The sequence below is a fragment of the Branchiostoma floridae genome, chromosome 18 (assembly GCF_000003815.2).
Source record: "Branchiostoma floridae strain S238N-H82 chromosome 18, Bfl_VNyyK, whole genome shotgun sequence".
Classification (NCBI taxonomy): Eukaryota; Metazoa; Chordata; class Leptocardii; order Amphioxiformes; family Branchiostomatidae; genus Branchiostoma; species Branchiostoma floridae.
In genome coordinates, this window is record NC_049996.1 from 12621966 (window position 1) to 12647066 (window position 25101).

The window sequence follows — 25101 nt, forward strand, 5'->3', positions numbered from 1 at the left end:
TTTTGCACAGTGATAGTACTTGGTACACAATCCCTCAAAATAGTTTTCTTTCTGTTTAGAACCTCTCGTTGCTATGGCAGCAGACCAAAGAAGTTTATGGGCCATTAATTTTCCCAGATTTTTTTTCATATAAAAAACATGAAAATTAGCCAACGTTAGGGCGCTATCACTGATCAATGCTTTAAGTCAACAACAAAAGCAGGAGGTATTGATTACAGCAATGCCTCAACTTGTATTAAATATAGCTGTTAAGTCAATTTTCTGTAAAACCTAAGGTCACGGGCAACCTGAATACAATACAATGTGAAATGAAATTTTGCCGAACTTTGAAGCACTGAAAGTCCATAGTTATATAATATTTTCGTTTGCAATTGACCCAAAATAACAACCCACTATAGAGTTATTAGATGAATGCTTGCAAAGTTTGGGTTCTTACTTTGTTGATACCCAGTTGTCCATTAAAGTGGGTCAATTTTTATGATTTTTTTCATTTTTCATGTCATTATATGCCATCTTTGCACAACCATAACTTCCAAAGCAAACTTGTTCTGATATTGATGTTGAAATTTATATGGACGATAAACCAATATAATGTCTATGGAATGCATGCTTGCAAAATTTGGGTTCTTCTTATGTCTTCCCAACTGTCCTTTAAAGTGGGTCAATTTTCATATTGATAATTTTGACAATATGTCATTTTGAGCTATCTTTGAACCATCATAAGTTCTCAACCCAACTTGTTTTGCTGTGTGTGTACATGTATATCTATGTGTGTGTACATGTATATCTATGTGTGTGTACATGTATATCTATGTGTGTGTACATGTATATCTATGTGTGTGTACATGTATATCTATGTGTGTGTACATGTATATCTATTTGTGTGTACATGTATATCTATGTGTGGGTAGTTGCGTGCATGTGTGATATTCCGCACCAAGGTCTTTGCCGGTGTGTCTGTGTCTGAGCTCAGTAGATGGAAAGTCCCATGTGTGAAGCTCCAGAATGGCCAGAGTGACAAAAAAGTTATTGACACTGCATGAGTTTAGCGGAGTATGAATCATGTAAAAAAAGAGCATGAGCGGTGAAAAAAGAGCATGATCATGATCCATTATCAAAGTGTTTTTTTTTTTTCACAAATTATAAACTTTGTAAGTAAAAGCTGTTACAGTATGCAAGCATTTCTCCAAAGTGCAATGTTTCGTCCAAAATTAATCTGGAGGCAGTTAATGGTGCTTACCCCTCCATTTGCCCAATTTCTTTAGATTTGATTCTCGGTCTACTGATTGTATTCGTTTTGGTCTTATTTCATTTGTTTCAATGTAGTTGGACTCCAGGAAGAATTAACTCATGAAACGATAATGAAGATCTCAATAAAACAAACATTTCCAACTTGTTCCTGTGAAACTCTAGCCTCCCCAGGAGGCTTCTAGGGGACTTTCGATAGTATTCTGTGCAGCCCATATGGTGGTAGGCTGCTTTATATGGCCTTTGGCCACTTTGAGAGAGACTACTAATCTTATACATTTGTTTTGTGCTTATTCTTAGCTGTATACTACCACTACTCCTCAGAATATTTCTGTACACAAACATATCCACACACACACACACACACACACACACACACACACACACACACACACAGAAATGCCACAAAAGCTGTAACTATAGTTGTAAACTTTATTTCCTGACTCACAGCTGAGTTTATATCATGTACTTTTGGAGGTCAACTCCCATTATTCCCCATGAAAAATATTCTGCAAGCCAGTAACTTTGCAGAGAGAGGCAAAAATTTCCATTGTGAACAGCATGCATAGAATTAAAATGAGTTTCAAGTCTACAACACGAGTTTAAGTCTATATAATGTGTGTTCCGGCCAAGAAAATAGCAACACTATCGTGTTCACTATATGTCTCCCTTAATACCTGAAAAAGAACTACTAACAGAATTACAGTAGTGAGCCGTATACATAATTGTACTTCGTCTGGCACTTTGTTCGCTTTTGCTCTGAAATGACAGCACCAAGAAATCCGTACTTACATAGAGAAACTATAATCAAGATTTTCAACTTTAAACCAGTCAAAGTTATTATAATCATTCAAGCAATAAACTCTTAATAGCAGCTCATTGCGAGGTATAGTTTATGTACAAAGAGTAGAATCATGTGGGTGATTATAGAATATTGAATATTACATATAATATAAAAAACATCAGAGATTCATAAGAGGTGGGAAAGATACAAAATGTACACACATTGCAAGTCAAAGATCTGACAGAGTTTTAAACATGTATATACAAAAATGATACACAATTGCTCTTGTGTTCCCAAACACTTGCAAGAGCAAGTAGCAGTGGCTTTCTTGTTCGTTTGGATAAAAACACAATCTATTTTTCTAGCCCTGCTGACCTTTTCTGTCATCCATGAAATTTGCAGGAAGCTGGAATACAAATTCTATAGAAAGTACTAGCCTGATTAAATCTCGCTTATAGCAGCCAGCCCAACATCTGGCTAGCCTCCTAGATGGGAAAGGGCCAGTTACAGCCCCAGACAGCAGAGTTTGTGTTACATAGACAAAGACAACAATACAATCTTGGACAGAATTTTGAATGTACAGTAGAAACTTTACAATCAAAACAACTGTGCTATAAATCTAAAAAAGAGACAATCTTAACCTTTCTCCTTGCTAAGGTAGCATTTTGGCACCCAAGTTGTATTGGTTACAGGCTTATTTAGCAGGGCAAGGGTTAAAAACCTCAGGCTCTCCTTCCTACACATGTCTGAGGTCTGGACGGCAGCAGTTTTTGTCTACCAACATTTGGAGCAGTTTTTGACTTTTCCTCCTCTTGAATTTGTAGTTCACCCAGTTTTGCTTCGACCGTCTCTTTCCGCGTGGTCGGCGCGCTGAGCGGTCGGCTGTGTTGGATCTTTTTCTTCTCGTCCAACGCGGGATCGGAGGCTGCTATGCTGATGTTTGCTCGGTGGCGAGTCTTGATGACATGCTGTAGTGTGTCCTTTGCGGTCTGCACCCTCTCCTGTACCTGAACATCATTTTGGGACTTCACGTCGTACAGTTCCTCACACTTCGACATGTACCGCTTCCTGTAGGTAACAACAAATGTGAAGATTGACTATCATCTCTGTCTTAACCATGTTTTAGAGGTAATGGCATGTGCTATATATGTGTGAGTGAACAAGATATCACAAGAGCGTAAAAGTATCAATGGATTGTGTAGTGTTATGGGGGTGCATCTCAGTTTAATTCAAGGCTGCACACCTGGTGGCCTTCTCTTCAAGGATGTGTATGGGAATGAAGCATATAAGGCTAATATAGAAACTAAAGAGTTGCAATTACATTAACCTCTCAAATTTTAGTAAATTTTGATCCAAAAAATATTTTAGGTAAAAAATTATGCCCAACATGTACACTGATATTTTCTATGTCAATTTTCACTAATAAACACATCCAAGTTTATGGTGTGCACCATTACATATATTAGGTAAAGTAGGCCTAAGAATTTCAAATAAGAAGTAAACAACTTTAAAAGTCAGACATTCCAAAGACAACTTACAAGTACAAGATATAGTCATTCAAGCTGCAATATAATAAAGCAATCAACAGTAAAAGATTGCACTGTGAGTGTATCAACTGTACAGTTTTAAAGAAATACATGATAAAGTTTAACATACCTTGCAGTACAACACCCTTAGGCTACAGCTTTGCATGACATAGCTTGCCTTTCTTTTGTATAGTATTTTCCTATGAAAAAGTCCCTAAAAAATCCTCCAAAATTTCCCCCCAGGGGAAATTCCCTTAGAAATGCCCTTACAAATTGGTGAAGTGTAAAAAAAACTATCATGGTGATACCTAAAGTATGTGCAAAAATTTGTCCTTGTAACTGGTGACCTTTGACCATATGTTATGATGTCACACTCACAGTGTAATGTTTGACTGCAATTGTTTAGGCGAAACATTATCTTCACAGTAACATTCCAGACACCTCCCCTTCCCCATTGTAAACAAACAACTGGGCAAACTTGCTACTAACTGGTGAAAAATGCACAAAAACTACAAACTCTACAATACTTATCTTGAACACATGGCGTTAGTGTTTGGTTTCAAACAGTACTGTAACAGTTACCGGTACACTCAAGCACTATGTACGTTCGTGCTATACCCATGACTAAATGACCTCTAGCTACTTGACCTTGCACCAAATTAGCATCGAGGTGCCCTTAAGTGGGTACAAACACAATAATACACAGGTGTGCAGTAAGCATGAAACAGAAGCGGGGAAAATACTGATGTCATGTGCACACACTCGGGAAATTCCACTTTGTGAAACAGTAGCTGGGTCAATACTGAGTTTTGTGACATGCACACATACTTCCAGGGGAATTCCACTTAGAGGAAAATCCCTCACACAAAAATTTAAACTTCATGGTTAAAGAATGTTTAATATACCCACATGTTGCCAACAAATTTGATATACAATATGCCTTTCAATCATTACCCATGTAAATCAACTTGGTTTAAAAATTTTGTAAGTTGTATGTTTAACATATAAATGAAGTATTGCATCATAAATGTTGGGATCCCCCACTGGCTACAGTACTGTGAACAGTTGGGAATTACCACTGATGTAATGGTTAAATCCAACAAATGAGAGCATGCAAAATTTTCCATGACTACAAGAAGTTATATACGACCTGGAGTTCCCATGACAAAGAATTTTACAAACAAAAAAGTATATAAAGTTGCTTAAAGGAGCCAGTCTGAGAATAAACCAGCCTAAGGGTACCTAGCAGGTGGTTAGAGTATATTCCAGTCTTCCAGCCTGTCACTGCGACCAAGTGACCGAGAGTTCACAGTTGAAAGCACACACCTGTCAATCTAATATTTGAACTTTAGCCGCGGATAAAACTTCGTCAAACTCCAGAATGAAGGAGCTTAAGACTTTCAAGGTAAGAATTTTAACTCCACCGTTCTCAGTGAAGACTCAATGGACTGATCCTGTCAAACGCCATATTGAACAAATAGAATCCCCTATTCTATTTTGAAAACCTCTGTCAATAACAAACAACTGAATCCAGTGGATGTAGAGCCTTCAATAAAGAAGCCAGTGACTTTTTCTGCCCATTCTGAGAGGACTTCAGGACTGAAAAGCCAAACTGAAGTCAGTTAGTATTATCAGTTAAATAGTGTCGGATAGTTCTGTCCTAGTAGTAGTAGTGCTACTTTTGAAGGACAGGTGTTCCAAATATGGAACAGGGGGCGGGGCTTCTGGATCAGTCCATTCTCTTGCAGAGGGTGTTCGCCCATTGAGGCATTGGCTTAACAGGTATATACAGTTATTTTGTCCATTGTTTTTAAATGATTAGCATGTGGTTTATTCTGGAAAGATTTTTCTTTTAAATGAGCATTTTTTATTATGAGCACACTTTTGTTCAATGAGCACCATTCTATGGGTGAGTTAACCCCAAAATGTGTCACAATTGACACATTGAAACTGCCAATAAGAATCCTGTCTACAGTGACCAGTCCCTTCTGTGGTCTTCTTGGGCAGTTTTGAATGTACTGCAAATACTTTAAGATTCAGAGTACTGTGAATGCATTCAAGTTCGCAGGGATTCAATTTCCCGGTAGCGGGAAAATGTAGTGTTCGCGGTGGTTTTAAGTTCGCAGTAGCGCCATCGACTGTGGTCTCATACTGTAATGCAAAAATGTTCGCGGTGGCCTTAAGTTCACGAAGTGGTCACCGCGAATACTGCCAACATAAAACCCCCGCAAACATTTCAGCATTTACAGTTATATCTGGACTAGTAAGGGGAATCCCCCAGGCAGCCCCATTGTGGCACACATGAAGATAAATTAATCTTTAGGCTATTTGTCACTCAGTGACGTCAAACGGAGACTAGCTCTGCAAGACACAGTCCACTAGAGATGTGTCAGTACATGTTACAGCTACTAGAGATGTGTCAGTACATGTTACAGCTACTAGAGATGTGTCAGTACATGTTATAGCTACATTCCTGTCAGTACGAAAACTTTTACCTGAAACCTTACTGTGGAGGTGTATCTTTGCCAAAGATGAGCATTCAAGTAATTCTTCAGGTAAAAAATGTTGTTTTATGTTCACTTTGATATTGAGCCTTATTCGCGATGCTTTGTTGTGCGACGTTTACATGTACCTTTTGACAAGTTGGCTGGCGCTCAGTGAATTGACACAATTACCAACTGAAGATAACCGATTTTTAGAATTTAACTGTTTAAAACTCAAATGCAAAACAAGTTTCTTTATTTGTCAAGAAAGAGCAATGGTCTATTTGCAATTGTTAATAATGTTTTGTTTTGCCAATCTGGTCTGATTTTATTTGAACACGCATCACTCGTCTAATTTGGAAAATACTGACTTTTCACCTAACCTTTTGTACTGTACAGCAATTAATAATGTGCTAAACAGTACTTGAATTGAAATGGTGTGAATGTTATTTGACAGTAACATTTAGGCTTTTGTTTTACAGATTTGTTTACTTGTTGTTGGCTTGCTCTACACAACAGACAGCCAAGCAAAATGCACGTTAAAGGAACCAAGAGAAAGGCTTAAAATGAAACGGCTGAACTTGAATCTTCGAACCTTCAACAAAACTGCTCCATTTAAGATGGGGCTAGAGTTAGCTGCAAATGAGACGGTTTCACAACCAGAGTTATATCCTCACAATGCCAACATGAGAGCTTCTGCACCCTGGAGGTGGGAACTGGATCACGATGAAAACCGTTATCCTCCGAACATCGGAGTTGCAGTTTGTGAATCCAAACACTGCTACGACCACCAAAACAACAGGCAAGACGACTCTAATAACAGCGTACCAGTAAACAGGACAGTGCCAGTTCTTATAAAGGAGAAGATGAGAAAGAATCAAAAGTGTCCCAAGAATGGGAGGCACAAGTACAGGAAAGAGTGGATCAGTATTGCTGTGGCTTGTATTTGTGTCAGGCCAAAACTGCCTGAGGATTGAGTCCTCTTTCAACAAACCAGAGCAAGCTGCTAGGGGGCCAAAACCTAAACCACTTCTTCCTGACTGCAACCAAGAAATCAAGACCTTAAGGGACCAGAGTTGGGGACAATCTGTCAGTGAGTAGCTTGAACCATAAGATTGTACATCTAAGGGTGTAACTGTATTGCCTATGCAAAGTGGTGGACTTTTCAACAAACTCAAGGTTTGCTTCTCTAAGCTTTAGCATGGAACAAACACCTTGCAATGTATGAAAAGAACTGCAACCCCAACCAGTACCATACAGACTGGAGTTCTGCAGGACAGTGAAATGTGTAGAACACTAGGACTCAAACCCATAACCTTGAGATCTTGAAACAAGAGCAAAAGACCATGACACATCTGACATATCAAACTTAAACTGATCTTCAGGCCAAGTATCAAGGAGCCAAGAGATTCTACATGACTATATGACTAATATATGATTGTATATAATATAGTATTATCTATGTTACCCTAATGATATAGAGCTACTTGACATGTTGTTTGTAAAATGTAACAAGGTTCAAAAGTCCTGAGTGCTGTATGTTAGTACATGTACATATTGTGAATTTGTGTGCTTACAAAAAAATATTTTTTTGTTATTGATCTTCCTTTTACTTTTCTATTCAGTAAAAATAGCCTCAGTATTAGACAGGTGGCCACTATAGAATTTCATTTCTTTTCAGTGATTGGGTCAATGGAGAAAAAGTGGCCACAATGGACAGGTGGTCTCTTGATGTACATTTTATAAAATACAGATGGTAACTATTGCACAATCTACAGTAAATGTAGATAATTGTCTACTGTCAGACCATTCTCTTTCCAGTCCATTGTGTGTTCACTTTAGCAAAGTTTGTACTGTAGTTTAAGAGAATATGTAGCCCTTGTGCCATCCTATTTACTACTAGACGGTTTCCATACACTCTCCCTTAAAACATTGATTTTTTTGACAGCAAGTATTGGAGCCCCAATAGTAAATCAGATGGCACCCAGGCTAGAGAATACATTATACATGTATAATACAATGTAGGTATTCTTTGTCCCAACCTTAAGTCTGCATTTTCCTGCATGAGGTTGTGCATCCTCTGTCTGTACTTGTCATCCACCTCCGACACTTTCTCATGGAACCTCTCCTCAAAGTCTATCAGTCTCACGTTCTGGTGTGCAAACATTGGAGAAAACAACTTTAGTATTGAGTGTCAGAGATTTAAAATGTCACAAGTTTACAGGGAACTTTAAGTCATAAAGTCTAATTTTGTTCAGCAGTATTACTTCTTGAAAACATATACTTAGGCCTACATGATTGTAGTTGTGTTGTGATAATGGTCTTAGAAAAAAACTTGGGTTAGTGAGGATTCTCTCTTATTTATTTTGGTCCAACTGATCCAACAAGTAACAAACTGAATGTAAAACTGAAATGCATCAGAACTGTTATTTTCAACATCATTGTAGTTGTGTATACATTGTACAAATACAAGTAGACAAGATTTGTAGTTCAATAAACTGAGAATTGTGATTTAGTCAACTGAAGTCTGTTTTGAATTCCTTCACTCAGATGCAGGTAAAAATACTGTGGTCGACCGTCGAACACGTAAACATGAGTCCCAACATTCACTCCAGGCTACCAAAAGATACGCACGGGTCAGCAGTTTTCTTGCTAGAGCCCGTCAGGCAACCGGAAACTCAATTTTTTCCTCCTAAGAATAATCAAAACAACCCCAAGCCTGCTATGAGCACAACCTACAAGAACATTGACGAATGTGGTACAACGTGAAATACGTAATCAAAACAGATACTTACGGCATCTTGTAGCTCACGTAACGTCCTCTTAAAACTCTCTGTTGTTTCCTTCAGTTGTTTCTTTGTGTCTTCCAACTCCACACGGGCAATCTGGTACACAAAATAAGGACAAGAGGTTTGGGTTAAACACTTTTCTCTACACAGTTATGGATATATCTTCTTCCAAAAAAATGTCAAGGGCAAGCGTGTTGAAAGGCAGAGCCCATCCCCCTCCTTCCATCACATTTTACCTCCCAACTGAAGTCAGGTGCCCCTTTTTTACCTGAGTGGGATGAGTAAAGTGGTTTTACCGAGGAATGGAACCAGGGACCACTTGGTCTTGTTTTTGTCAGTCTAGCCACTCAGCCATTCAATGCTATCAGCAATAAAGAGACCCCTTTGTATGTAAAAATCTTACATTGAGCTCCTCTGTTGTCCTCTTGAGCCTCTCGAGATCCTGAGCAGCATTAGCATATCTTTTGTTGATCGCCTGCAATAAGAACAATATCAGACATGTTGAACACACTTTAGGCCTCTTTAAGAAAATAGTATATCTTTCCAATATTTTCTATATACTTTATAAATCTATATGTTTTGATGGACCGCGTAGCGCAGTGGGACCGTGTTCGCCCCGTGACCGAGCGGTTGCGGGTTCGAATCCGCCTGCCATATTACCGATCTTGTGCCCTTGGGAAAGGCACTTTACACGGCTTTCCTCACTTTACTCAGGTGAAAATGAGTACCTAGCTTCGGCTCACGGTGATTTACATCATTCACCCGGACGGGAGACCTGGCGCATATGAAAGGGTATGTCACCCCGTAAGGGGCGGTATAACCCCGTCGTGTGTAAACATGTGCAAACACGTCGACCGATGATGTATGTTTGTCTGTATCTCTGTGGATCTGCCGCTACCAGCCCAAAGCTGCCTAGGCAGATCCGTGTAATGGGTTGTATCATTGGCAAATAAATAAATAAATGTTTTGATGAAAACTATCTTTAATTTCTAACTAAGAAACATAATGTTGAGTAGGTTAGTCGCAGAGGTATATGCCTGCAGTAAATAAAAAAATAGGCTCCACATATTGCATTTTTTTGCCTCCATTTGTACCGTACCACATCAATACATGTACTGGTCTTTCCACTTACCCTTTAAATGTCAGATTGCAATCTGTTAGACTTGCCGAATTTTGCCAGACTGAGTAGAGATTGTAATCTCTGTTGAAGGAGATCACTATCAAGATTTTGGACAGTTAAAGGTAGTCCTATAGCCTTTTTGAGCATTTAGGAGCAGTGGGTCGTTATCCACTGTTTCTAGGGCACAGTATTGGAAGGCGGGGTCCAACCCTCTCCTTCAACCAACATTTACCTCCCCACAAATGAAATCAGCTGACAATTATTACACCTGGTGGAGTGACCAAAATCATGTTAAGTGCCTTTCCCAAAGGCAAGATTAGTACAGTAAATGCATTTAAGTTTGCGAGGATTTAATGTCGCGGTATCGAGAAAAGGGACTTTTTGCGGTGGCTTTAACTTCGCGGCAGCACCATGCACTGTAGTCTCTTACTTCCATGGAAAAATGTTTGCGGTGGCTTTAAATTCGTGGTAAAGCAGCCACCGCAAAAAACGCGAACATTAATCCACCGCGAAAGTTTCTGCATTTACAGTAGCATGACAGGATCCAAACCTAGGACCTCTTGGCTCTGGGCCAAATGCCCTGCAGTTATGCCACATGACCCCACCAGCAATATCACTGCCAGTTACAATAATAGATTCTACCTGTAGAGGGCCTGACTGGAGAACTGTAGATTTTTCTGTGCCTGTGGATATCTAAAAGAAATAACTTTTCAACCTTGATCCATGTCACTTTGGATCAATGAACTGACTTGAAATTTAGGATGAATCAATAAGAGACCTTTCCAACACACTCCTAGAACCTTCTCGTTCTTAGATACCCCAGATGACCCCATCTGGGGCAAAGTAGGGGGAGAAATGCGGTCTCAAGCTAAGGTGGGCAGGCCTCAAGCCTTGCTTGGAATGGCCCAACTGTGGGGGCTGTTATTCCTGATCCAAGCCCTGATATATACAATGTAAGTTTAGTAAGCTAACAGAGCTTGATCTATAGTGTGTGTGTATGACCGGCATATCATAGCTCACGAGTCTGAAGAGACTTGGGAGCTATAATACGGCTGGATACCAGGCTAGTGTAACACATCCTTACGTCTATTTCCCTCTTGTGTTCCCGAGCGATGGTCTGGATCTGTCTCTTAAACTCCTGGTTCATGGCAGCCTTCTCATCCTGGTGGTCATGGATCAACTGTTTCTCTGGGAAAGAGAAGAACAGAAACAAAACGGTCTGTGAGTATGGACACACTTAAGGTAACCACATGTAGTATAATGTTGTGTCTTGAATGTGAAACTTTTTACTGTTTAACACTGACAGTTTATCACATTCTCTCGAAATCTCTCCTACACGTACTCATAGGGATGTGTATAACATTATTGATAATTACCCAGTTTCAGTATGGCACCGTAATGACCATGTACATTGTATATGTACATGTAGGTACAGGTCTAGAATACCAGAACTGTACCCACTGTACCTAAATAGACTTACACTGAAGTATATTACTTTTTGACTAGTTTTGTTACATGTACTTATGTCTTGAATCATGTCCTCTAATGGTGCAACATAAAGATGAAAATTCAGAATTGGACTTAAGATGAAGATTGTAATGCCATTGAAATCAGTTTCTAATCAATTTAATGTTGTACATTATTGCATTGCACATTAAGTTATAATTGCCTGTATCTTAACATCAATGCACTTTGAGAAATCCTATCTTTCTGCACAGATGAATTTCATGCATCCTTTAATAGTGACTTACTTTGTTCATATATAGCTGACTCTATTCTCTCCTCAAACTTGAAGTGCAGTTCCGCCTCCTTGTCTGCCCACTTCTCATCCATCTCCTCCACTATTTGGGTCTGAAATATGATGTTTTAGCAAATAAAGCATTTTTCTAAATAATTGTACATGTACAATGTACATCTACTTTTGTTGTCATCATGCAATCAATAAAAGTGAAAGTAAAGTAGAAATAGGTATTTTCCAGGTTTGCATTTAAGTGTACAGTAATTTATGTCAGGGAAAAATTGTACGAAGGTGACATAACTTGTATGACTGATCATTACATGTTGTTATTGAGTACTGTTTATGTCAGGAACTTCAGGCAATACTGAAACACCACCTTGCTTTTGCCTAACTTGTACAGTAGATGGAAATGTGTCGAAGACCGTAAGGTGTTAGAATCTCAAGATCTTTAAATCAGGACAAGAGAATTGTCTTGAAACATTCCCTACCTTGTAGGTGTCAAAGGAACTTTTCATGAAGTTGAGGTCAGAGGTTAGCCTGTCTGTAAAAAGAGAGAGAGAAAAAAGAATTTAAAACCTTCATGTATGACATCATAGTTTAATCATTAGTAAAAATGTATAACACTTCACTTTCACATGCACATCCTTCAAGAACTACATTTTTTCCACTGCAACTGTCAAGATCATAAAGCACATTTCAATCTGAAAGCATTTATAAGAAATGAGGCAAAGTCAAACAGCCACTTCACGATTATTAGCAATATACCTTCCCCAAGAAGGCTATGGTTTTGTAGCATTTGTAGATGGTACTAGACAGCTTTTGTGCTCGAAAAGAGGTGACGTTACTTTGAGCCCTCACGCAGCTTTCTATTCAACTGCAGGGGCACTTTAGTTGTAAACTTTGAAACATGATAAGTTAAGAAAGGAAGAACCAATGCTATCAATGTCCCTTACTGTGTATAGCTTCAGATGCAGCCTTTTCCTGGGCCATGAGTTTTTGCTGAGCAGCCTTCATGTCAGCTATCTCCTTCTCATACTCATCCTCCAGCCTGTTCATCTCTTCTTCATGTCTCATGTTCAACTTCTCTTCTCTCTTCTTTAACTCTTCAGCAGCCTGTAATCATACGGAAAACAGTCATAAAACTTGCTAACATTTGTACATATTTTAGCTACAGAAATTTCCGACAACTAATATTGCTAACATGAACCGGCCTAATTTGCTGCCGATTTAAAAGAAGGTTTACGAATCTCCTATGGTGGTAAGATAATTTCCACAAACATATCTCTTAAACTTATTTTCTGGGATTCAAGTTCACAGACTTGGAGGCAGTTAGCATTGTTTAAATGAAGATAGAATTCTAAAACACCGGTCACAGTCAGATACTCCATCAAATAGAGTATCGCCCATTCACCAGTTTTCACAGACAATCAGGTTCAGCTTTGGGTCAAGACCCGTACCTGATCCTCTGGACCTGAACCAGACCTAGACCTGGATTTTCAGTACCAATACCCACCCCTATTCAGAATGATGTCAAACAACACAGATGAACTTTTAAGCTATGTTGTGCTTTCCTCATTGTCTTACCTGTTTCTTAGTGTCCCTATGATTGAGCTTCTCTTCTTCCAAGTAGAGAGTCAGATCTGAGATCTGCTGGCGCAAGCTACTGATCAGGTCTTGTCTGGAGTTGGAAGAAAGGAGAAAAAAGTCTGTGAATATTTTCCACCCATTTTTACCCCGTGCAATTATATAAACTTTGGTATTGTATGGAAATGAAATACATTTTGTAATAATAGAAATATTACATGTACATCATAATAGCAAAAACAGCTTTTTACTGTTTTCTACAACAAAACAGAATGTGACAGTCATTGAATAAAAAATACATGTTGAATGAATAAAGCAGAGAAAACAAGGAATACATGATATTGTACCCCGTACATATCAACGACAGCAAAATATTCTAGATAAAAATACAATATCCAGGGTTACATTATGTACATGTACTCACGTTGCCTGGTCAAGTGTATGGGTTGGCACTTCTTTCTTGGGCGGATCAAAGAAGCCGTCTGTTTTTATCGTCATGGCAACCTTACTGCGACTTCTTGATAACACGTAACCAGGAGACACTACAACTGGGATGGGGGACTCCTGGGGACAGGAGAAACAAGAGTTTGCATCCTATTACTGGACTGTAATGTCTGATTAGTGACTAGTTCTAGCACCTCTGACCTCTACTTCCTGCCCATCAAGGGTGGATGGGTGCCATGAACTTTCTACAACTTAATAATATTAACTTAAACTACTTAACAAGTAACACAGTCTATCAGTATGACAGAAGCACAAAATCACAAGATGGCAAAAGACTAGTACTGGTGTTGGATAGTAGAAAATTTGAGAAAGTCCAATTTGTGTTGAAAATCTCAGTTCAAATTTACTTCAGAATTGTCCATCATCAAGTTGAAACATTCTCTTACACAGAGGCTCACCTAAAGCCCATACAATATGTGCTGAGGAGGATCTGCTAAACTAGGCTAAGGTTTTCACCTTAAGGTAAGACATGTGCTCTAGCAGCTGTCAGCCAATCAGAGAATACCCAAACTTTTTCTTCAGCCTGTTCAGGTAAAGCTGGTCCTCTGATTGGCTGACAACTGGACAGAGGTCACACTTTAACCTAAGGTGGAAACCTCAGGTCAGCATAGCAGACCCTTTCCGAGGTACATTTGTACAGCGGGTGTAGGAGAATGATCCAAACTTGTATGTTTTTTTGAGAAATGTCCAGTCCTGACCTCTCTACTCTGCGGCTGTTTGGCCCTCTTGACTGGCAGGTGACTCTCCAGAGTCCTGTGTCTGATGGCCGTACTGGTGGAGGGGCGGGGCTCGGTCTCATACGGCTGTTTGTCTGCGCTGATCTGCTCAGGCTCCACCTGGTCCAACCTCTCACATCTGGAACAAACAATTTGATAGACAGTTTTACAACTGTTATTAACTGTCTCTATGGCAAAATACAAAAATATAGCCTGATTAAGTTAGCAAAAAAATTTAAAACCCACAGAGAGATCCAGCACATTTTCCTCATGTCATAAACAAGGCGAATCTTTGTGGTTTTCTTGGTCAGCATTGTCGTGGCTTGCTTCTCCACTTGTGTCTTTGTCCAGCAATATCTTCAAACCAGAGAGACTGTTGACAAACAAGCAAGCATCCTCTCCACTGTCAAATCACAGTTTTCTCCAACACTTGAAGTGTGACATCTGTTGCTGTCCTTAAGACTGATACTTAAGAAGTGCCTGCATCTTGAGGGTACTTGGGGCATGCGTTGATCCTTCCAAGAAGCAGCTCCTCAGATACAAAGCTTCCGATCATCGTCCTGAATCCTCTTTGAGTAGAGGGCCCTAAACACTAGGGCGATGCTTGGTCCAACATTGTACAACAGTGATGCATGCACCCCATACAGTAAGAAAACGGCCCATACTCTGGCGTTGAATGAATGAGTGGCTTAAGATTCACGGACACGAGATCGTGAGGTCAGGGGTTTGATTCCTGGCATCCATGGCTAGACGTTGTGACCTTGCAATTAGGTAAGGCACTTTTCTCAGTCCTCACTCCGTCCAATGTAAAATGGCTAATTGACTTCAGTCGGGGAGACAAAAGGCAGTGGTTGGAGATGGTTGGGCTTCAACCACCAATGCTGTGCCCTTGACACAGTGGATAACAACCCACTGCCCCTTCGGCCTCAAAAAAGGCTATAATAGGACTACCTTTGCCATCTTACCAACTCCTCAGCATAAAATAGCCACAAAATCGCAAACTGACATCATCTGCAGCTGGTTTGCACAACAGATTACAAACAACACGAGGTCACATCTCCATGGAGACAAACTGAAGTATGGCCGCTATAAAACTCCGTTCATTAGCGACACGTTATTGCGTCTGTCTGTCCACTGACACCTTCCTGCCGTTTCTGGGCATCCCAGTAGAGCTCACGATGTTTGTCCTGACCCCCGAGGACGCTATAGCCGGCCAGCTGCGGGTATCGCTTGGTCGATCACTGTTTGTCGAAGACAGAAAATCTCCCTCTCTTGACCCAAGGTTTGAAAAGCTCCTTGCTTCTAAATCAAACCCTCCTTCTTGAAAACTTCAGCTGTAGCACTCTTCAGTATCTAGTCAAGCTTAACAAAACTGGAGTTTCTTGAGCTAACTTTGTTGCAAAATTTAGCAACGTAACACATACAGGACCTACATGAAATGGAACCTCTTTGCATATTATGTATGTCAAAGGTCTTTCCAGACACAGAGAATGAGGGTGTTACAGAATTGATCCTTGTGTTTGGTATTCCAGCTGGAATACAGGCTATTGTACCCATTTGTTTTGAAATTGACAACTGTGCAAATTGTAGCAGCATTTCGTTTCTAAAACTAGAGGCATTAGATGACTGTGTACTATTGAAAATATAATCCCTATAAGCCCTGAAACACGTTATTAGTTATATTTGTGACAGGTTCTTTCTGTAACATTCCTTTCCCTTTATCCATGAACATACTACCATCTATCAAAACTTAGCATTGCCATAGAAACCACTTGACTATTGCTGTTCAAAATTGAACCAGTAGTTCAAGTTCATTGAAGAGACTGAGTCATGTTAAGTGTGCATGCCTCTTGGAAAGTAAAAAAAGGTCAATTGTACAAAACATTCAATTTGTGATTTTGAAGAAGAAAAAAAGAAGGATGAAAGAAAAAATAAGATGGTCTCTAGAAGTTGTACAGTGTGGCTGGTTGCACAAGCAGCTTGCCAAACAAGTTTGTGAAGTCTTTATCCATTTGTCTATCAAATACTGGATACTGCTATTTTGGAAACTGTATTGACCGCTAACCAACAATTCCACATCTGATATTACTGTAAATGCAGAAATGTTTGCAGTGGTTTAATGTTCGCGGTTTTCACAGTGGCCACTTCACCGCAAACTTAAAACCACCACAAACATTTATCCATCATAGTATGTGACTACAGTCAATGACACTACCGCAAACTTAAATCCACTGAGAACGCTCCATTTTCCCACTACGGCGAAAGTAAATCCCCGCAAAACTTAAATGCACTGAGTAACAGAAAAATTACTTATAAAAAAAAATCAAGCTCAGCCAAGTTGTAAAGGCTTACAACATACAGTCAAACCTGTACAAGTGACCACTTTGTGGTGGTCCCTTATTAAATAATTTTTCCCATTGGCGCAATGCTGTCTATATAGTGACTACCAGGTCCACAAAGACCATATTCTAGCTATACCTTAAGTGGTTTTCTTGGGAAGTTGACTGTACTTTTAGCATGAGAACCTGTCTAGACTATGTCAAACATGTCCTCCGTCTGAAGTATACTACAGCACACTAATTATACTCAGCTCCAAAACTTACGCTTCCTGCACATGAATGGTGGGGACGTGTTCCAGCGGAGGGAGCTTTGCCTTCGCCGGCTCCAGTTTGATCCCGTACAGCGATCCGAATCCAGACAGAAGCGCGCTCAAGAGTCCTTGGTTCGACATAACTACCTGTTGACGATGTTACCGAATTCTCACACTAACCAAAACAACTGATGGTTGCAAAATGGTCTTTTTGTAGACACAGGGTCTTTGTTTGACTTTAGGAGAAAAGAGATTTGAACATTACAGAATTGATTTTAACTCAAGACTTGAAAACGTTTGGGTACTTTAGAAAGCTTATAAACCTTCCCTAAAACAACTTTCTCAAACAGAACAACCATTCAGTTCAAAACAGTCATGATTTCTTCAATGCAAAAGACATTTTCGAAAGGCAACCATCTTGTTTGACGTCTCTGCCTTGAAGGCTGCCCCCATTATGAAGATGCAAGAGAAAGTGTTGACTCCATACGTGCCTGTACTATGGCAAAATCGACAGTTGCTATTTGAACAGGCAGAGGTAAACGGTGCCGTCAATCGTCCTGTGACGGCAGGTATGTTAACACAGGGCCTGACAACAAATGACATTTGAATGACAGGGGACAATATGTCCACCAGCAATGACAACAAGTCTTTACAAACCTGGTCATGGAATGCGAAAAGATTGAGATGCATCTTTTCGGTACAGAGAAGTTGATAACAGCATTTGACAGAGTTTTGAATAGTTTGATGAAAAATTAATGGTTTTGTTGAAACTATTCAAAGAAGAAAAGGCAGGCACGAGCACAAAGAGACAATGACATTATTCTTTACAAAAAATACTAAACAACTTATCTGTGTTTAAATTGTTATTCTAGTATTGATGTGTTGCTGGATAAAAAATGTCAAACTAAATATACTTACATTTGTCTATTCTACATTCTTTAATATATAATGATCCAGTGATCTGATATTAGCGATAACTCCGATGTCAAAATTTTGGGCCCTGACAGCATTTGCCCTCTGAAAAAGACTAGGGACGACACATTTTACCAGCGTAGTCAGGTAACCAGAAATACAACCTTCCCCCTATGCCAAGCTATAATTACCTTTTTTCATCAAGACAGTTTAATAAATCAATCACTGAACGAAATTGCTTGCCACCCCAATACCTTACAAGTGAAGGAATTCTGGATACCCCCCTATGTTGACAGTGCACTAACTCTTGTATTTCTCCCCAAACTAAAAGGCCGACATGGCTTCCTGCCCACCAAAGCTCCCAGTAACAGTGTCAACACAGCCGTGTATATAGACATTACAAAGGAGAACAGAATAGGGGCATGAGCTGTTCTAACTATAGGGTCAGGAGCAGTTTGTTCTTTTGTGTTCCAATGTTTTAGCAACCAAATGACAAATTGTTGTACTAGACTACTCAGTCAACTTAAGTGCTTTATCTGCTTGGGCAACAACAATGAAATTGGTTGGTTGCAACATATATATGTGCAAGTTATATGAGAGAAAATAGACAAAAGATAACACTGTTAACAGTACATGCAGTTGTTCATGACTTGCAGTAATGTGTAATACATGTAGTTTCAGTGGCTGGATTAGCTGTGTAAAAATGGGGCAAACATTGCAAATCTGAAATAGAAGATCTAATACAATGTACCTCCATGAAATATTTCTAATAGTATATGTTTTTTCGGATCTATTTATTATTTTCTAGGATCTATTTATTGATTGTGAAGTTTTTTCTCATTCTGTCTAATACAATTTTCCACTGGCTCTCAAAAAGCAACAGACAATGTGTACTGAAACTGAAGACAGGAAATGAGATGACCTATTCTGGACCTTTCACCTAACTTCCTGCCAGTGTCCTCAACATGCTTAGGATGTGGAAAGCAGTCACTCTACTACATTCAAACTCACAACCAATCAAACGGACAAACCTGTCACTCAACAATACTCAAATAACTACATGTAAAACACACACCAAAACAATACCTCAATAAAAATGGACAATTTACAGTATCTAGCATTCAGCTACAGCTTACCTTCTGTGTGCTGGAGCGCTCTTGGGTACAGTAAAACGTGATCTGTAGGACTTGGCCTCCGCAAAGCTGGTATGGGGGGACAGGAGGACATCACGATAGGACGGAGGGTGTGGGGGTGTAGATCTGAAAAACACATGAAACATTACCAAATGAATGTCTTACCAGTAATCAAACTGTAGTGTACTTTGGAGACCTGAAAAACACAAGAAAGATCACAAAATTGAATGTCTTAATCAAACTAGTGCTGACAAATTTTAAACATCATGTATTACTGCAAACATTGTGTAGCAGCTTTGAATGTGACAGTGTAAAACTTTTCTACAACTTTGTAGAACAAAAACATCAATATCTAACTTACAGTTTTGCAGTATCCATTGTTGACTTGTACATTATCACCACCAGCCAAAATGTGTTAACACACTAATGATCTAATCAAGACATAATCTACATGTCCCCAATATGTCGTCCTCAAAACTAGGTTTCACTGCGACCCCTGACACGTTTTATCTTCGCTCTACCGGTTAATCATCCTCGAATAGTTCCAAAGGTCGGACGACGTTCAGCTCAAAGGGATTGATTATCCAATTAGAATGCTTGTGTCCACTGTAATGAGGTTGTTATAAGATTGCTGTTGTCCATGCCAACCTTATCTTTTATCAGGAATGCTGTAATGATTTTAACTAGACGTGAATATGTTTGTAGTTTGTAGGCTGGTCACTTTGTGAACAAGACTATTTTGTGAACAAAACTATTTTGTGAACAAGACTATTTTGTGAACAAGGCTATTTTGTGAACAAGATAGGAATTTGTTGCCACATAATAAGGGCATCCTCACGATGAGAAGATAGCTTTAAAGAATAGCTTAAAGCTAGACTAAGTGTAAAATAACAAACTATGTTTGGTGTGATATAAAAAGTGATGCTGTATGCCTGGCTGATGCAGATACAGAACATAACTGAAATATTATCAAAGACTTCATGATTTTGCCTTAATTTGTGCTCTCAAGCAAAATCTAAATCCGGTTGTTATACCGGCTTATGCATGACTGAAGAATTATACAAAGATTTCATCATTTCATCATTTGTAGGTTCATATCTTCTAGCACTTCTTTGCATAAGAAAAAAATGATGAAATTTTGACCCCTAACAGATTTTTGCTAACTACAGGCATTCAAATCTTATACTGGAAACTACTAGTATGTCACATTGGCAGAGAGTTTCTTTTTAGTTAATTTCTTTTGGTACCATCCAAAATACAAATACACCAACTTGAACCAATGATTTATGTACCAAATGTGCTCTCTTATGGTGCAAACTATATATTGAGCAGATATTTGCATTGTTAATTAATAACTGGCTATTCCTATAAGCAGTCATAAATTTGTTTGAACACTGAAAAGCACAGAACCAATACGTCCATAGCAACTTGTGTTTACTTTAAACAATACCATGTTCAAACGTTACATCTAATCCTTGTGCAAACACATGGGTATATAACTGTCAGGGTTAGACAAATATTGGACCAATAAGAACAATTGGACTTTACTCTCTAGCTTTGTGTGGCCAACTTATGAACATTCAAAGTAATACAACAACAAAGGCTTAATTATTTTTGGAACTGCTATAAAATGTCAAGAATATCTGGACAGTATACCAATGTATAACACTGTACATAGTCTAGTACATTGATGTACAAAACGGTTCATAAATATCTAGCTGCACCAGTCCAGCTTAGTATTTTGAGCCTCAATTAGGTGCATGTAGTAGTATCTGTTTCCTACAGTAGAATAGCATACTAGTAGTGGCCTTGTTATATAGAACCCAATACTATGCAATAATAGTATAGTAATTTACCATTCAGATTAGAATAGATATCAGATTGTGACTTGTTGTTTAAAGCTGATTACTATTTGCCATATATCGCATCCATTGCAATTATTGTGCAATTATAGTGTTTCATATTTAATCTGCATCAAAATGCAGCAGCCAATCGTTTGACCTACTTTGGTCGTGGCTTCCGAGAAGTCGCTCCAACAAATGATGACTGAGCGGAGGGGGGCGGGGCCTGGGGCTCGCCTGGGAGTTTGGGTCCAAACGGGGACAGCGTCGTCACCTTCAGGAAAAACGGCTGGTGTACGCCTTCATGTTGGTCCCCATCGGTAGACATGGAGTCTTGTTCTACTACACCTGGAATGGAGGGGGACAAGAATAACTGTAAATGCACTTGCTTTTGCAGGGACCTTTTGCCATAGGAGAGGAAAGGAGGTTTTCGTGCTGTTTTAGTACAGTAGTTATACACTGGTCCCCACGAAAATGATACCAACCACGTACATTACGAGATTTACAGTATAAAAATATTTTAGATTTTTCAAGGTAAAGTTTCAGCTATGCCATAAAGACTGAGATAAAAAGCAAGGCTGTAGCGATGTAATTCAACCCATCTTTAGAGTTTAGTTACCACACAGTGTTACTTAAAGATACCGACTCTGCTATTGTAAAAGAACCAAAGAGCCCTTTATACTAATGCTAGAAGCTCCCATTTACAAACAAACCGAGTTTCAGCTACTGTATGTACAAACTAACTTGCAACCTATGACAACAGAATGAAGAAGACTCTCTAAGAGTCCTCTTGACATACTCTTACTTCACAAGATTTGTATGTTGCAATTATTGGTCACTATATCTATTTGTCTGTTGACCAGCAGAAAATACCAGTCAAAACACATGGAAGCACATTTACCTTACCTTTAGAATTGACAGTGACAGGTATACAAAAATTACCTTCTATTGCCTAGTATGGTGAAAATATCTCAGTCCAAGAACTACACAAAATTGCAGCTGGTGTCCACCTTGGAAGCATCTACCAGCACATACCTTCTCTTGCTACATAATATAGGAGTTTAAACAACTAATGGTACTTTAAGTACTTAAGGTTCTAAAGGGCTTTTACACAAAAACAGAGGATTATGGCGCTTTTCAAAGCTGGGTTCTGCCCCTAAGTTCTTCTGTCAATGAGGGTCTGTATGCCATTTTCTGATATATGATCTTCATGTATTTTGATTCACCAATAATTGTAGATAGCCAGTCCACTCTAATTCAATAATAAGTGTTGCCAGTAAATCATTGTGAAGCGTAATTGGTCACTTCAAGTCTATTTAGAATGTTTTTCGTTGTCCCAAATTCACCTTTATTGCCGAAAGTCAAAACAGAGCGAGTGCGTCTGTGTTTGCAGCATTAGTATTGTCAGACAGTCATGAATACAATGGAATCCAATGAACTCATTCCCAAACTCACTTACAAGAACAAGTCAATTTACCATTAAGTGTTGCCAGTCCTACTGAATTTACCATTGGGGGCCTGAGTAAGCGTTGCTGGCCATCAAAAATACGCCGTTACAGGTTGCCAGGATCCCTCCATGTAGACCCTCAGAGAACCTCTTACTCTTTTGTTTGTCACAGTCCCACAGAGATTGAGAAATGTGGTGGAATTAAATTGCAGGTTGTTTCAGTAGCATAAAGAAGTTAAGTGAAGCAGTACAAACCTTTCAGTGAAGGCTGCCAAGTGTGCAAAGGTTAAGAAGGTGTAGCACAGACAGGTTTCAAACTTTACGCATGTTTTTGAAACACGAGAACAGATGTATTTAGCAAGCTACAATACATAGTAGTATCGGGTACAAGTATGGTATCATTCCTTATATACATTCGTATATGAATAAGGGGTCTGAGACTCTCACTATTTGCCGGAATACAAATGTACACTCGACTAAATATATGTCCAAACTCTGCGGTATACTATTCAAATTTCCCTTGCCCTTACCCTAACTCATCAGGGAATTCTGTATTTTGGTACATTTCTCCCAGTGCATTCTGGTGTTTTTTGGTAACCAGTTGGACCATGCAAAAGAGAAACAGACACATATGAAATGCTCCTTTGTCAGCTCTTCTTAATTCATGCCCCAAGCAAAACTTAAATCCTGTTGTTCATGTAGCAATTAAGAGTACATACAAATGTATGAAGGCTGTGCTTTTCTTGTGTAGGAAAAGGAACTTACTAGTCCTTATAATTAGTTTCATGGTGATTAGTTCCCAATCAAGAGAACATATGAACTAACTTGTGTTCAACATGTCCGAGTAAGACTACATGTATATGTTTTGGAATTTTGATGTGGCAATCTAATGTTATGGAAAGATAACACTAAGTTAAAGATTCTAACAGTTGAAAACTATTCTGCAACAAAATTAGCTACCATGATAACTTTCTATATGTTAGGGTCTTTAGTATTACTATTCCAAGCACACAAACACAAATGAATAACAACATTGGCAAAAGATAGGCTGATTCAAAAATGCAAGATTCTTTTCTTGATTTTCCTTAAGTTTTTACGTAGTATATGTTGTCCTGTAGATATATTTTATTTTTCAATCATCAAGCCACCCAACAGAAGGCTTGGGTTTGAGATAGACTGAGTGTGTAACAAACTCTGCTGGGGCTGTAACTTCCGCCAGATGTTGGGTGGGCTGCTATAACTAGTATAAGCCCTCCCTTAAATTTGGCACTTGATCAATGTGTTACAGATTTCTTTATTCAAAGTACTGTAAATGCAGAAATGTTCGCGGTGGATTAATGTTCGTGGTTTTCGCGGTGACCACTTCACCGCGAACTTAAATCCACCGCGAACATTTTTCTATTATGGTATTAGACTGCAGTCTACGGTGTTGCCGCGAACTTAAATCCACCGCGAAAAGTCATTTTTCCCGCTACCGCGAAATTAAATCCCTGCAAACTTAAATGCATTTACAGTAGTACATTGTAATGATTCTTCAAGACATTTGTCTTACCTCCTGTCATGCCTTCTTCAGGTGTTTGTTCAGATCTAGGACATCCTTATAGACAGCACTAATCCTTGTCGCTGTAAGGCTTTGTCCGTGTAAGTTCCTGACCTAGAAACATGGTAAGGGATTACGAGTGGATTAAAATACCTTCACACCAACAATAACCCTCTATAGAAAATCTAACAATCTTCCCTTCATAATCATTTAGATACTGTAATTCATTTATTTTTGCAGGACTAATTTTAGATAGAAGGCACTGGTGTTTGCAGTATTTTAAGTTTGAAGCAATTCTGTTCTACTGTAAATTGGAAACAAATATTCACATCATCAGGAATTTACCATGCAAAGGTCACAGTGAAAACCACAAACATTTCAATATTTACTGTCCGATACTGAGACTTAGAAAATGCTGGAAGTTTATATACAATAAGCACATTCAACATACAGTTGCCATATTTGTCAAATATCCGTTAGAGATCAAACTGAACTACGTAAGTTCGCTGGTTGCCCTTAAATTTTATAGATCATAATCTATCATATGACTCCTAAGTTTTCTTACTTAGACTTCAGCGATTTCAGAATCTTGCCTTTCTAACTTTACAGAGATTGGACGACCTACACGAGAGAACAAAAATACATTTCCTTTACGATTTGTCAAAATATTTACCCCAACATAAATAGGTCACGTAGTAATCGCCTCCACAACAACGATCTGGCTGAACAATTTACGTTTTTACTGTGATTTAAATCATCGTTTGTCTGCCCCCCTCCCACTTTCCATAAAATCATTAGTAGGGAAATCACAAGCAATTTCTGACCAAAACTTACCTCCACAAGGCACGGAGTTGACTGTATAAATAGGTAATTAGCTGCCGGTTGGGTTGTATAATGTGATGTAATATAATCGCCTATTCAGGCCACATACCAAACAACAATAAACAAAACTTCTTTTCACACCCCGGCGGCCATTTTGCTTTACTTTGTTGCTAAGGCTCTTTTTCGCAAAGGCTCCTGGGAGATGGAAGTTGGCACTATCAAAATAGGGGAGGCAAGTTCTTAAATTAAGCAAAACAGTAGTAAGATACGACAAATTTGACCCAAAACAGCTGATTATGTCGTACAGAAGTAAGTGTTTTTGTA

At 39.0% G+C, this 25101-nt stretch overlaps 2 protein-coding genes across 4 annotated transcripts; one reads left to right on the forward strand and one right to left on the reverse strand.

Annotated features, from left to right (window-relative positions):
• Positions 1-1662: 1662 nt before the first annotated feature.
• LOC118405680 (flagellum-associated coiled-coil domain-containing protein 1-like) lies at positions 1663-24969 on the reverse strand. 3 transcript variants are annotated; one of them, XM_035805287.1, is made up of 15 exons: positions 24790-24969; positions 23968-24069; positions 21133-21316; positions 19131-19253; positions 14475-14631; positions 13697-13836; positions 13273-13366; positions 12642-12801; positions 12177-12229; positions 11702-11801; positions 11035-11138; positions 9234-9305; positions 8837-8926; positions 8084-8193; positions 1663-3100 (listed from the first exon to the last, which is right to left on the reverse strand). In XM_035805287.1, the coding sequence occupies exons 2-15, from the start codon at positions 23975-23977 to the stop codon at positions 2755-2757; spliced, it is 1743 nt and encodes a 580-aa protein (XP_035661180.1). In that variant the 5' UTR covers positions 23978-24069; positions 24790-24969; the 3' UTR covers positions 1663-2754. The 3 variants fall into 3 exon arrangements, with proteins under 3 accessions (XP_035661180.1, XP_035661181.1, XP_035661182.1); XM_035805288.1 differs by lacking the exons at positions 19131-19253; positions 21133-21316; positions 23968-24069; positions 24790-24969 and adding an exon at positions 17096-17413; XM_035805289.1 differs by lacking the exons at positions 19131-19253; positions 21133-21316; positions 23968-24069; positions 24790-24969 and adding an exon at positions 14739-15123.
• Positions 4896-7782, forward strand: LOC118405681 (interleukin-17C-like). Its single transcript, XM_035805291.1, has 2 exons — positions 4896-4963; positions 6524-7782. The coding sequence occupies exons 1-2, from the start codon at positions 4940-4942 to the stop codon at positions 7016-7018; spliced, it is 519 nt and encodes a 172-aa protein (XP_035661184.1). The 5' UTR covers positions 4896-4939; the 3' UTR covers positions 7019-7782.
• Positions 24970-25101: the final 132 nt, after the last annotated feature.